At 46.4% G+C, this 12,752-nt stretch overlaps 8 protein-coding genes across 8 annotated transcripts; 6 read left to right on the forward strand and 2 right to left on the reverse strand.

Annotated features, from left to right (window-relative positions):
- Positions 1–90: 90 nt before the first annotated feature.
- MGL_1248 (uncharacterized protein) lies at positions 91–768 on the reverse strand (the record flags this gene model as incomplete). The annotated part of the gene is made up of 1 exon (XM_001731928.1): positions 91–768. One exon carries the CDS (start codon positions 766–768, stop codon positions 91–93), a length of 678 nt encoding a protein of 225 aa, XP_001731980.1.
- Positions 769–1,158: 390 nt separating this feature from the next.
- MGL_1249 (uncharacterized protein) lies at positions 1,159–1,677 on the reverse strand (the record flags this gene model as incomplete). Its single annotated transcript, XM_001731929.1, has 1 exon — positions 1,159–1,677. One exon carries the CDS (start codon positions 1,675–1,677, stop codon positions 1,159–1,161), a length of 519 nt encoding a protein of 172 aa, XP_001731981.1.
- Positions 1,678–2,439: 762 nt separating this feature from the next.
- On the forward strand, positions 2,440–3,908 carry MGL_1250 (uncharacterized protein; the record flags this gene model as incomplete). Its single annotated transcript, XM_001731930.1, has 2 exons — positions 2,440–2,445; positions 2,487–3,908. The coding sequence occupies 2 exons, from the start codon at positions 2,440–2,442 to the stop codon at positions 3,906–3,908; spliced, it is 1,428 nt and encodes a 475-aa protein (XP_001731982.1).
- A 409-nt stretch (positions 3,909–4,317) lies between these two features.
- Positions 4,318–6,045, forward strand: MGL_1251 (uncharacterized protein; the record flags this gene model as incomplete). The annotated part of the gene is made up of 1 exon (XM_001731931.1): positions 4,318–6,045. The coding sequence occupies one exon, from the start codon at positions 4,318–4,320 to the stop codon at positions 6,043–6,045; it is 1,728 nt and encodes a 575-aa protein (XP_001731983.1).
- Positions 6,046–6,513: 468 nt separating this feature from the next.
- MGL_1252 (uncharacterized protein) lies at positions 6,514–8,271 on the forward strand (the record flags this gene model as incomplete). The annotated part of the gene is made up of 1 exon (XM_001731932.1): positions 6,514–8,271. The coding sequence occupies one exon, from the start codon at positions 6,514–6,516 to the stop codon at positions 8,269–8,271; it is 1,758 nt and encodes a 585-aa protein (XP_001731984.1).
- A 475-nt stretch (positions 8,272–8,746) lies between these two features.
- MGL_1253 (uncharacterized protein) lies at positions 8,747–10,267 on the forward strand (the record flags this gene model as incomplete). Its single annotated transcript, XM_001731933.1, has 1 exon — positions 8,747–10,267. One exon carries the CDS (start codon positions 8,747–8,749, stop codon positions 10,265–10,267), a length of 1,521 nt encoding a protein of 506 aa, XP_001731985.1.
- Positions 10,268–10,812: 545 nt separating this feature from the next.
- On the forward strand, positions 10,813–11,763 carry MGL_1254 (uncharacterized protein; the record flags this gene model as incomplete). The annotated part of the gene is made up of 1 exon (XM_001731934.1): positions 10,813–11,763. One exon carries the CDS (start codon positions 10,813–10,815, stop codon positions 11,761–11,763), a length of 951 nt encoding a protein of 316 aa, XP_001731986.1.
- A 473-nt stretch (positions 11,764–12,236) lies between these two features.
- On the forward strand, positions 12,237–12,557 carry MGL_1255 (uncharacterized protein; the record flags this gene model as incomplete). The annotated part of the gene is made up of 1 exon (XM_001731935.1): positions 12,237–12,557. The coding sequence occupies one exon, from the start codon at positions 12,237–12,239 to the stop codon at positions 12,555–12,557; it is 321 nt and encodes a 106-aa protein (XP_001731987.1).
- Between the last annotated feature and the right edge of the window lie 195 nt (positions 12,558–12,752).

The following is a 12,752-nucleotide window of genomic DNA, read 5'->3' on the forward strand; positions in this document are numbered from 1 at the left end:
TGGAATGAAGCAAACATAAGAGGGATAGGTGGGACAGGCCCGCGAGGTAGAACACTAGATGAGCCGAGGTTGTTGATTCGAGAAATCTTCCTACATCTCTGCCAGTTTCATAGCCATATGCCAGTGCTCGTGCTCCATGCGAGCTTGAGCAAGGATTTGTAAGAAAGAGGGAGGCTCAGTGTTATCACAATGTGACTCGGGGTCCTCAAAGATAGGCACGTGTAATGTGTGCGAACAAATTGAGCAAGTCCATTGTGCCATGTCTGTGAGAGAAGCTTCATCTTTGACGACTTCATAGTCGTTGTATTTTGTAGTGCGAACCGATTTGGAACACATTCGTTCTTCTGGGTTCATGTCCGCTTTCCGTTTGTTATGAACCTGAGGCGAGAGAAAATTGTGCAGTGGTTGCTGATCACGCACAGTGCGGTCGATACTGGCAAAAGAGAGCGCCAAAAGACTCAGCTCGACACGACTAGGGCCAGGGCGATGCATCACACGACCGATAGATTCGTGCCATAGTTTTTCTGCACGAGTGTATATTTCATGGTCCAAATGCTCGTTGGCAATCTGTCCAAATGGGACCTGGTGACTTTTGACTCCAGACGAGTTAGAAATAAGGTATCTTAGCACTAGCGTGCGAGGAAACATGCGTGGGTCGTCTTCTCTTTCCTCTTGAAGACGCTTGCTTAATTCAGACGACAATACCGCAAGCCACGAGAGAGCCATCTTCGATGAGGTCAACCTAGGCCTAAAGTTCTTGACTGACATCATTGAATGATTCGCAGAACGCTGCTGAACAGCAGACGAATCGATTCCTCGAAGTAGTTGGTAAAGCCACTGGCCATCCGAGCCGAATCGCTCACGCATTTTATCAAGAGATACATTCCATAAATCGCTTACATTTGTCTGGTTCCACTCTTCTTCGACATTGGCACCAAATTTCCCACCCAAGAAGCGAATTTTCCTGAATGGAATCGGTGATAAAAATGCATAGGTGAATCTGGGAAGCAATACTGTTTGACCGCACGGTTTATGAAACGATGAACAAAGCTTGTAGATTAGAAAAAAAAAAAATCAACGCTCATACCTTCGCCAAAGTTTTATTTGTCGCAATACCAGCAGATCTGAGAAAAAATCCATCAGTTTGAACACGTTCACTTACGTTGTATACCCAAGTTCCTGGATTATATGATGTCGTATCGAGATCATTCTCTCAGCTGCGATAGCGAGAGCCATGTCAATCCACGTTAGTGATAAAGCGTCACTGTCGTCGTGATGCTCATTAGTTGGCCACCAAGCTCCCACTGTTTTCCACGCACGAATGCGCATATCGTCTTGCACGTAAGCGGGAACAGCCGGGAGTTCCTTATCCAAGATTAATGCACGTGTTTCAGCGTCAGCTTTGTTCAAATCATCCCGAATATTAAGCATGGGAAAACGAAGAAGCAATTGCTTTCGAACATAAACAGATAAATCGAAATACGATTCATCTATAGATGCCTTTTCAAACAAAATGTCGTGGTCTTTTGAATCATTCATCATTTCTAAAATTGCAGGAGCCCAACCGTCTGCAACAATCGGCTCTAGTTTGAAATTCACATGATCACCTGCTACACGGTCATGCAAAAGCCGTCGCTGAAAAATGTCCATGATTTTTCTTGACTCCCGACGGTACATATCAAGTGAGATCTTGTGCGTTTCGCGACTTGGATCTTGATAGTACTGTGGCGTTTTATCGCCAGGCTTCCTGTGAGTTGAATCATGACACGTACTCCATATGATGCCGCATGTGCAAGCACGAGATTAGGACAACGCTTTTTTGCCTCTTCCACTGTGCAATTGAATCGATTAATGCCATACTTTCGCGCCACATAATTCACGGCAATCTGCGGTTAGACATGGTCTAGCTAATTTCACTTACAAATGCATTCCACTGTAACACGGCGAAAGGCACCTTCTTCTCATCTATCCCAAGACGAGAGGCCTCAACTAAATGTTAGACACAAAGAATATATCGCGGAGACAGCATACATTGGGCGTAGGCTGCATCAACATCACAATGCGCAATAACTCGTAATGGATTCCTGTCTTAGTTGAAAGACGACGTACGTAGTCTCGAAAGATGAGCTGAGTAAGTGTCGGTATGTGACACAAGGTGCAGGACGAGTATTTAAAGTATGTTGACCCTGGAATATACTCTCAACTCTCGCCTCACATCGATGCTGATCAGATTCACACGTGTCAGTCATGTCATGCTGTGACCAGCTCGGCAACTCAACCAAGAACCAACACCACCAACCACGAGCAACATGCGCGATGCTACGACCGTGCGTATCACGTGACCAGGACATCGCCACCACAAAAGTAGGAGGTATCGTCATCGAACAAGATAGCGTCCACACCGTAAAGCAAAGGTCTTAGCGGCCAATACTTGCCAGTATGTTGGTACGTTGCGAAAATTGCAGTTCGATGACTCACATTGTTAGGGTGCAAGAAAAGTATTGACGCTTCAAGTCGATAGAGAAGGGAAGCCCCAATATGATGCCATCGTCCAACAAGGTCGTCGTGAGGGTCAGCGTGTCCAATCTCAATTCAAAGACCTCGTGCCTCTTTCTGAACGGGAGGACGTGAGAGATAGAAACCGATCGATTGAGCGTCCATCTGAGGAACAAGTGTCGTCGACTGCGGAATCCACACGAAAGGCATTAGAAGCTATCGTGCATGGCAAAGTCAAAACTGCGCAACCAAAGAATGTGTCAAGGACATCCAGCAACATCAGTTATTTGCGATACACACCAGCATCACAGAACGCTGATGGGAAAAAACAACGCATCATACAAATGACAGAGGTGGTAGAGGACCCTCTTGAGCCACCGAGACATATGTTCAAAAAGGTTCCGAACGGGCCACCTAGTCCACCGCCACCTGTACTACGAAGTCCGCCGCGAAAAGTGACTGCGCAAGAACAAAAAGAATGGATGATTCCACCTTGTATCTCTAACTGGAAAAATAACAAAGGTTACACGATTCCATTAGACAAGCGTCTGGCAGCTAGTGGGCGTGGCATGCAAGATGTACATGTGAATGACAACTTTGCACAGTTTTCTGAGGCCCTGAACTTGGCTGATCGTCATGCGCGTGAAGAAGTTCGACAGAGAAACCTCATGCAGCAAAAGATTGCTGCCCAAGAAAAAGCTGCACGGGAAGAAAGCCTACGGATGCTTGCACAGCGCGCTCGCGACGAGCGAGCAGGTTTCTCAGCTTCGTCTTCTTCAAGAGACCGTCTTTCGAATGAGAGAAGTGTCCAGTCAGCCTCTCTGACTGCATATGGTAGCAGTGAGAGTGATGAAGAAGACGACGAAGAAGAGGTTGCTCAGCGAAACAAGTTGCGTGAAGAGCGTCGGCGTGAGCGTGAGCGTGAAATGCGCATGAGCAATATGGGCAAGGAGCAACGCGCACGTGTGTTTGCGAAAGAGCAAAATCGGGACATCTCAGAAAAAGTAGCTCTTGGTCTCGCCAAGCCCACTATGAGCAAAGAGTCTATGACGGATGCGCGACTTTTCAACCGGGAAGCATTATCGAGCACATTTGGTGATGATGATTCCTATAATGTATACGATAAGCCATTATTCCAGGGTTCGTCCGCTGCTGCGGCTATTTACAGTCGTCCAGGATCTGGTGGTGGCGCAGACGATATGTATGGCGGTGGGACTGAAAGTGGTATTCGTGATGAGCTCCAACACGACCGATTCGGGCTCGGTGCGAGGAAGGGATTCAGCGGCGCGCAATCACAAGAGCCACGCTCCGGACCTGTGCAATTTGAGAAGGATACGAATGATCCATTTTCGATTGACAAGTTTCTTGATGATGCGAAACGCGGGGTAAAGCGACAAGCTGAAGAGCCCTGAGCTAAGCTTGAAAGTGGTTCAAGACTTCCAGCTAAGCACATTCGAGCACCTTTGATTGGTTGATAGTTCATTGAATATATGGAGACGCTATACAAACCTGACAGCACAGCCCACGTGCCAGCATCATTATTATCGGTTCTGATTAGTCTGTTTTGACGGCCAAAATATGCCAGTAGTAGGTGCGAAATCAAATTTTTCTGTCCGGCATGAGAGAATCCGGCCGAGTTGTGTACCTGACCCCAGGAAGAGCAGACCGAAAAAAGCTCCTGAAGTTCAATTCAGCTTTCCTTGAGATAACAGGGTGTATCTGCGTCCACCAACCAAGTCGGAGCGTTCCTTCCTCGAATCTGGTTTTGCACCTCGCACCTTAATTTCGGTGCTGCCACGCCCAACTTTCACATTATTAGCTATGACGCTGTTGCAAAATTGGGTCGATGGCTTCAAACCCGCCATTACTGAAGAAGATTATGAGCTGCAGTCCGAAAACGAGAAGCGACATGAATCGACCTTGAGCTACGAAGGCGAGAATTCCGATTCTGTCAACTCGAAAGACATGAAAAACATACCAGCCACGAAGCGGCCTATTCTTAAAAAGAGTTTGAAAAGTCGCCACCTAGCTTTCATAGCGCTCGGCGGCGGTATTGGTACAGGTTTGTTCGTCGGCTCTGGCTCCACCTTAGCCCATGGCGGACCTGGCAGTATCATCATTGACTATACACTGATGGGATTTATGATATTGACTGTTTTGTTCGCGCTGGGAGAACTTGCATCTCTATACCCTCTCCCTGGTGCATTTAGTGCATACTCACGACGCTTTGTTGATCCTGCGCTTGGCTTTGCTATTGGATACAACTACCTTATGCAATGGCTAGCTACCTTCCCATTGGAATTCACTGCTGCTACTATTGTAATCTCTTATTGGAACAAGGATGAATCAATGCCCAATGGTGCCATTGTGGCAATCTTTTGGGTGTTCATAATCATTTTGAACCTATTCGGTGCGAGAGGCTATGCTGAGTTTGAATTTTGTGCGACCTCATTGAAAATGCTTACTTTGATCGGCTTCATTATTTGTGCCGCAGTCATTGATTGCGGAGGTGCGCCGAACGGTGGCTATAGGGGTGCCGGTACTTGGTACAACCCTGGCGCTTTTAATAACAATTTCAAGGGATTTTGCAGTGTGCTTACAACGGCCGCTTTTGCCTTTACAGGAACAGAAGTGCTGGGTCTTGCGGCGGCTGAGTCAAGCAATCCTCGAAAGTTCATGCCACGTGCATGCAAATTGGTTATGTATCGTGTGATCGTTTTCTATGCCTTGTCCCTCTTCATGGTCACGCTGCTTGTACCATACGATCATCCTATGCTAACGGTCGGAAAGAGTGGGAATAACCCGAACAGCTCACCGTTTGTTCTCGCGATCAAATCCGGTGGAATCAGGGTTCTCCCCGATATCGTGAATGCAGTCATCATGTTGTCTGCCATTTCGGTATCCAATTCGGCTGTTTTTGCTGCCAGCCGAACACTTCATGCTCTTGCCGGTCAAGGAATGGCACCTCAAATATTTACGTATGTGGATCGTGCGGGTCGCCCATTGGTAGCTGCCATACTGAGTCTTTTGTTCGGCGCGCTGGCCTTCATGGTTTATGTCGGTGATGATCATGGCGCTGAGGTCTTCAATTGGCTCTTGGCCATTTCCGGTCTCTCTATCTTATTCACTTGGGCTTCTATCTGTCTTTCACACATACGCTTCCGTGCTGCATGGGTTCGGCAGGGTCGTCCATTAGCTGGCATTCCCTGGCAGTCACCATTGGGCGTGTATGGAAGCTACATTGGACTAATCTTCAACGTATTAGTGGTCATTGCACAGTTCTACAATTCTGCCTTTCCCATTGATGAAGGTGATCTGACATCTGACAGGCGCGCTTATGAGTTTTTCTTGGGTATGATTTCACTGGTTGTTTTCTTGGTTTTCTTTTTCGCATACAAAATTGTTAAACGAACCAGGATCGTTCCGCTAGAGGAAATTGATCTTGACTCGGGATTGCGGGAGGTCGAGCCTATGGAAGTTTTAGAACAAGAACGCGCTCAAATACGGTCTCTACCTCTGGGAAAAAGGTTGCTTCACATCTTTTTCTAGTTCGGCTGAGTGACTGAACCAGCGCTACGAATTGTATACCATTGTATTCTAGTTTCACGAACTCATATGGTGTCTAGTTTTTCGTGTGGCACCATACATGTCCCTAGTGTGCATGTCTGTCTTTCATTTGTCTCGTTTTGTCTCTGTTTCTTTGCCTCGAATATAGTATGTTTGCTGGTATACAAGTAAAATCACATACGCCTTGACCGCTGTTGTTAAGAGTCACGAGTTGGCTGGTGGACTCGCAGCCTGTTTGCTCTACCCGGGATACGTTGCAATGTCGTATGGGTGCGCAGCACTTATTTCCCTAGTAAGATTCTCGATTTGAACAGGGCTTCAGTTAGTTAAGTTATTTAATTGGCCAATGATTGTCGACTATCAGATCACATGTGAAAGCAGAGCGAGAAAATCCCATACACAAGGAAAACGGCATCACACTTCGCATTCCTTCAGAAATACGCCACTACTATGGGCGTGTTTCAGAGGTGGTTTGATAGTTTCAAACCTGCCGAACGTGGAATAGGCAAGGAGCCAAACTACATGGGTGAACTTCCATCCGAGCATCATAGTCACATTGATGCGAAAGAAAAAGATAAGGACACGCTAGGAAAAGATGAATTTACCAACACCACTGTTGCGGTGAAGACTGAAGATGGTGGTGTCGCATTGATACCTGAAGAAACCGGTCTCAAGCGCTCGCTTGAAGGTCGTCATATTCAACTGATTGCTATCGGCGGTAGCATTGGAACAGGTCTCTTTGTTGGGTCAGGTATCACACTGGCCACAGGCGGGCCCGGATCACTCATGCTTGCCTTCATTATTGTGGCTGTGATGGTAATATCTACCATTTTCTCTCTTGGTGAGCTGGCAGCTGTCTTACCTATATCTGGCTCTTTTTCAACATATTCGGTGCGTTTCATCGATCCTTCATGGGGTTTTGCCATGGGCTGGAATTACTGGCTCCAATGGCTGACAACCTTCCCTTTGGAAGCCACCGCAGCCACTATTGTGATTTCATTTTGGGATAAAGACGAGGTTGTGCCACGCGGTGTGTGGGTGACAATCTTCATTCTTACTATTTCCTTCATTCATATTTTTGGTGCGCGTGGTTATGGTGAATTTGAATTCATTGCCGCCTCCCTTAAGGTGATTGGGTGTATTGGATTTATTATTTGTGCTATCGTTATTGATGTGGGTGGTTCACCTGCTAAAACATACTTTGGCGCACACGCTTGGCACGAAAACCCAGCCTTTTTGAATGGTTTTAAAGGCTTTTGTTCTGTTTTCATCACAGCATGCTTTGCTTATTCGGGTACAGAGATTGTGGGCATTGCTGCAGCAGAAACTAGCAGTCCACGGAAGCATATTCCCAAAGCGGCGAAGCAAGTAATTATGCGGGTTCTTATCTTTTATATTGTCAGCCTGTTGATGGTAACACTTCTTGTTCCTGCCTCGAACAAACACCTTGAAGGAGACGGTAATGATCCCAGTAACTCGCCATTTGTTCTTGCCATTCAAACAGGTCAAATTCATGCATTGCCTCAGATATTCAACGCTGTAATTTTAATCTCGGCCTTTTCTGTTGGAAATGCATCTGTTTATGGCGGATGCCGCACTTTGCTTTCGCTTGCCGAGCTTGGCATGGCGCCTAAGATTTTTACATATGTTGATCGACAAGGGCGTCCGCTTCCTGCGATGGGCGTAAGCTTGCTTTTTGGTTTACTGGGTTACTTGATCTATGCTTCGAACCCTAACACCATTTTCAACTGGTTAGTGAGTATTTCTGGACTTTCTGTTATCTTCTCCTGGGCGTCTACTTGTGTCGCACATATCCGATTCCGAAAAGCATGGCTTCGACAAGGAAATAAGCTAGAGCAACTGCCATGGGTATCGCCTCTTGGCATTCCGGGCTCCATTTTCTCTGTTGTCTTAAACATCCTTGTGTTAATAGCTGCATTTTACAACGCAGCTTGGCCTATTGGAGAGGGAACAATGACCGCAGGTGATCGTGTGAATAACTTCTTTGAGAGCATGCTTTCGCTTCCTATCATTCTTTTGACATTCATTTTGCATAAAATTATCAGACGGACGCGACACGTGCGTATTGATGAAATTGATGTTCAAACGGGTCGTCGTGATCCAGTCTCAGAAGAGGTTCTTGAACAGGAACGTGCAGAATGGCGCGCCAAACCTGTATACTTGAAAATCTGGAACACCCTTTTCTGAACAGTTTTACGAATTCCGACGACATATTAGTAGATGTATTCCTTCCTATATTTCCCCCTTCGCATCTTTAGCATAGCCAATCCACTTACGATCCGTGACACCGCGTGGTGTGGCTCCAGGCCCTTGCTCAACAATCGCACGTGAGGGGCGCCGTCGTATGAGGATCACGTGATCTCGGGCCCGTCTCACACCCACGTTCGCGAAGTTTCAAGTTACTTGGTCAGGACTTGGAGCTAGTCCATCGACAAGTGCAGTAGACCTTGTGAGTCTGCTCAAGTTGTGCAGCATTCTATTTGATGGCATAACGATGGATCGATTTGAGCTTGGTGAAAGCACCATACATAAAGACAAAGCTGATGTATCATGTCATACCACACATCCTGCCTCAGTCGAAGAAGGTAATTACGAGAATGACTCGTCACACGCCTACCTTGATAAGCAGGTGCCGAGGAAGGAACTCAGCCGAGAGCTCAACATGCGGCATCTTTGTTTCCTGACACTGGGAAGCGGTATTGGAACTGGTCTCTTCATTGGTTCAGGGAATATCCTCAGCTCTGGTGGCCCTGGATCTTTGATGATTGGTTTCATACTGCTTGGACTCATGGTCATTACAGTGATTTTTGCCGTGGGTGAGTTGGTGGCTACATTCCCTTCTGCAGGTTCCTACTCTCATATGCTGTCAAGATTTGTTCACCCATCGTTTGGGTTCGCAGTCGGAGTGGATTACTTGATGACATGGCTGATCATTTTTCCCACTGAACTCACGGCTGCGTGTATGATTATACGGTATTGGGACAAGGATGAAGTGGTTCCCAAAGGTATTTGGGTAGCATTGATTGTGGCAGGTGTCCTAACTGTGAACATGTTTGGTGCACGAGTATTTGGCGAGGTGGAAATGCTGACTACGACAATAAAAATGCTATCCTGTGTCGGGTTTATTATTTGTTGCGTCGTCATCGTATGCGGTGGAGCGCCAAATCATCATTATATTGGAGCAGGTACTTGGCATAATCCTGGCGCGTTCAACAATGGATTCAAAGGGTTTTCAAATGCGTTTGCTTTTGCCGCACTGGCTTATGGAGGCACTGAAGTGATTGGTGTGACGGTGGGTGAAGCGGGTAATCCACGAAAACAACTACCTAAAGCATCTAAGTTCGTGGTATACCGTGTCATAATTTTTTTCATTTTGTCGCTTTTTATGGTGACATTGCTTGTTCCTTATGACGAACCAAATCTGGTCGGATCAAGTTCTTCGCCGCGTGCCACCCCATTCGTGCTCGCGCTTAAACGCGGAAAAATTCACGCACTCCCTGCTATATTCAATGCCGTGATTTTGCTTTCTGTTGTCTCGGTTTCAAATACAGCTGTGTATACTGGAAGTCGTCTTTTGTACTCTATGGCAGAGAGCGGTTTTCTACCCAAGATCTTCATGTATTCTGACCGTAAGGGACGTCCTATGGCTGGATTTGCTCTTCTATTTCTCTTTGGACTTCTGGGCTTCTTGGTGTATTCGAGCTCAGAGGATGAGATATTTTCATGGCTGGGAAGCATTTCCGGCATGTCAGTAATTTTGCTCTGGATGTGTATCTCTCTAGCGCATGTACGCTTCCGATATGCGTGGAAAAAGGCTGGATACCGTGTGAGTGACTTGCCATGGACTTCACCGCTTGGGGAATGGGGCTCATGGTTTGCGTTGATTCTCAACATCCTTGTATTGATGGCCACATTCTACATTTCTGCATTCCCTATTGGAGAAGCAGAAATGGATGGATATGAACGAGGAAAGGCATTTTTCCAGTCGTATCTATCCGTGGTGATCATTATAGTTGCTTTCCTTGCGCATAAGCTTTTCACTGGCGCACGTTTTGTGCGCATCCATGAGATTGATTTACATACAGGCCGTCGCGATCCTCACATGGACTCTGAAACAGAGCCTGAAGTTCGGGCTGACTACTTGAAGCCACGCTGGAGAAGAATTCTCGAGGTCTTCTTTTGAATAATCACGCATATCACTTGACGATATCGTAATTATGAATGTCTAATTACCTACACGTTTTTATGAGCCCTTTGGATGATAAGGGGTTGAATATTGACTGTATCATGTAGCTATCATTACCCCTTATCAACCGTGAAAAAAAAAAAAATCTATAGTGGCATACGAATGAAAGGATTTGAAAGGCAAATTAATCTAGAAAAGCGGGGAACAAGAATCTTCCCCATAATTTTAGTGACATGCAGAAATGTGATTGGAGCATACGCTATCAGAAGCTAGATCGAGATGTTCCGCAATATCGGGTTTATTACAAAAATCACAGATCACACGCATGGAAACAAATGGTTGCAGTGTCCGATGAGGTCTAGTTGAAAATGGTGAGCAATTCACGCGGGGAATGGCGCGTTCTGATTTAGCAGGCTGCAGGAGGAATTCCAAAGGATGCTGGAAATACAGATAAGAACCAGATTATGCGTCTCTATCCAATGCATAATAAGAGGACTTGCTCGAACGGTATACCCCAGACTGTTCACTGATACCCTTCGCAAATGACCGTTCTGGAGAGCTGGGTCAACAGTTTTAGGCATGCGCCAGAACAATACACCGCAGACACTTCATATGCGGACAGCATTGATACTCATATGGCAGGAAAGCCAGAGGTTTTTGAGAAAGAAAAGCATGAAAATGCGAAACAATTCTACGAAACAGATGACCACAGCGTGATGGCCATGCCGGGAAAATCTGCTCTAAAACGAACACTAGATAGCCGGCACGTCCAGTTCATTGCACTTGGTGGCGGTATTGGAACTGGTCTTTTTATTGGATCTGCATCAGAACTTGCAAATGGAGGACCAGCAAGTCTGATCCTCAACTTTTTCATTATGGGTTTCATGCTGATCTGTGTTGTATTCAGCCTTGGCGAATTAGCCTCTGTGCTTCCGGTGTCCGGCGCTCATTCTGCGTATGCCACGCGATTTATCGATCCAGCGTGGGGTTTTGCAATGGGATACAACTACTTTTTGCAGTGGCTTGTCACAGCGCCGATTGAGTTTACTGCAGCCTCCATTATGATTCAGTTCTGGGATACGAAAGAAGTGGTTCCTCGAGGTGTTTGGATCGCAATTTTTTTCATCGTGCTACTCGTCATAAATTTGTTTGGGGTGCGCGGCTATGCCGAGTTTGAGTTTATTGCTACGCTGATCAAAGTAATAACAGTCATTGGTTTGATTATCGTGATGATTTGCATTGATTGTGGTGGTACGCCTAGCAATAAGTATCTAGGTGCTGCTACATGGCATAATCCTGGTGCATTCAACAACTCTTTCAAAGGCTTTTGTGCATCATTTGCTGGTGTAGCCTTTGCTTTTGCTGGGTCGGAGCTTGTTGGTCTTGCTGCCGCGGAGACAAGGAACCACGCAAGGTGTTGCCCAAGGCTTGTCAGCAAATCGTGCTGCGCATTATTTTGTTCTACATCGTTTCGCTTTTTCTGGTGTCATTAATTGTGCCCTACGATCATCCTAAACTTCATGACGACAGTGGCTCTTCTTATGATCCAAAGCAGTCACCATTTGTGATTGCATTGCAGATTGGACAAATCAAAGTACTTCCACACATTGTCAATGCAGTCATCATTCTCTCGACAATTTCCGTTGCCAATGCAGCTGTTTTTGCCAGCAGTCGTACTCTTCTCGCTCTCTCCGAACAAGGGTTTGCACCGAAGTTTTTCCAGTACGTTGATCGCGCTGGGCGACCTCTCCCCGCTGTGATTTTGACGTTGCTTTTCGGTTTGCTCGGATTTCTCATCTACTCAACGCAAGAATCCACTGTTTTTTCATGGCTCCTGGGCATCAGTGGCTTGGCTGTTATTTTTGCTTGGGGATCTATCTGTTTATGCCATATTCGTTTTCGAGCAGCGTGGACGCGCCAAGGCAATTCACTTGCGGAGCTTCCATGGACTTCGCCATTAGGCATTATGGGGTCGTACAGTGGCTTGCTCATGAGTTTGCTTGTGCTGATTGCTTACTTTTACCGTTCAGCCTTTCCAATTGGCGAGGGCAAAATGACTCCCCAGGATCGCGCCTACGCCTTTTTCGAGAATATGCTGTCGCTGGTGATTGTGCTTGTTTTCTTTCTTGCCTATAAAATCTATCACCGAACAAGACTCGTTCGAATCGAGGACATGGACTTGCAAACCGGACGTCGTGAAGCCGTGCCTCTTGAAGTCCTCGAGCAAGAGCGGGCTGAGAAGCGCTCTCTTCCTTTGTACAAAAAGATCTTGTCGTTCATTTTTTAATGTGCGCACTCTATCGCTGTACCTTTGCGCCCACTCTTGTATATTTAGCCCTGTAGTAACGTGGGGAAACCCTGGAAACGGAAATTATGTGCGCCCATATTTTGAGTGTCCCGCATCGAAAATAACGCGTGCAATACCGGCTCGAGTTGATCCACTCGGTTCATGGGTGAGCGATTAGTCAGAATGTTGCTGCTA

This window comes from Malassezia globosa, assembly GCF_000181695.2.
Source record: "Malassezia globosa CBS 7966 chromosome Unknown mgl_sf_2.1, whole genome shotgun sequence".
In the NCBI taxonomy this organism is placed as follows: Eukaryota; Fungi; Basidiomycota; class Malasseziomycetes; order Malasseziales; family Malasseziaceae; genus Malassezia; species Malassezia globosa.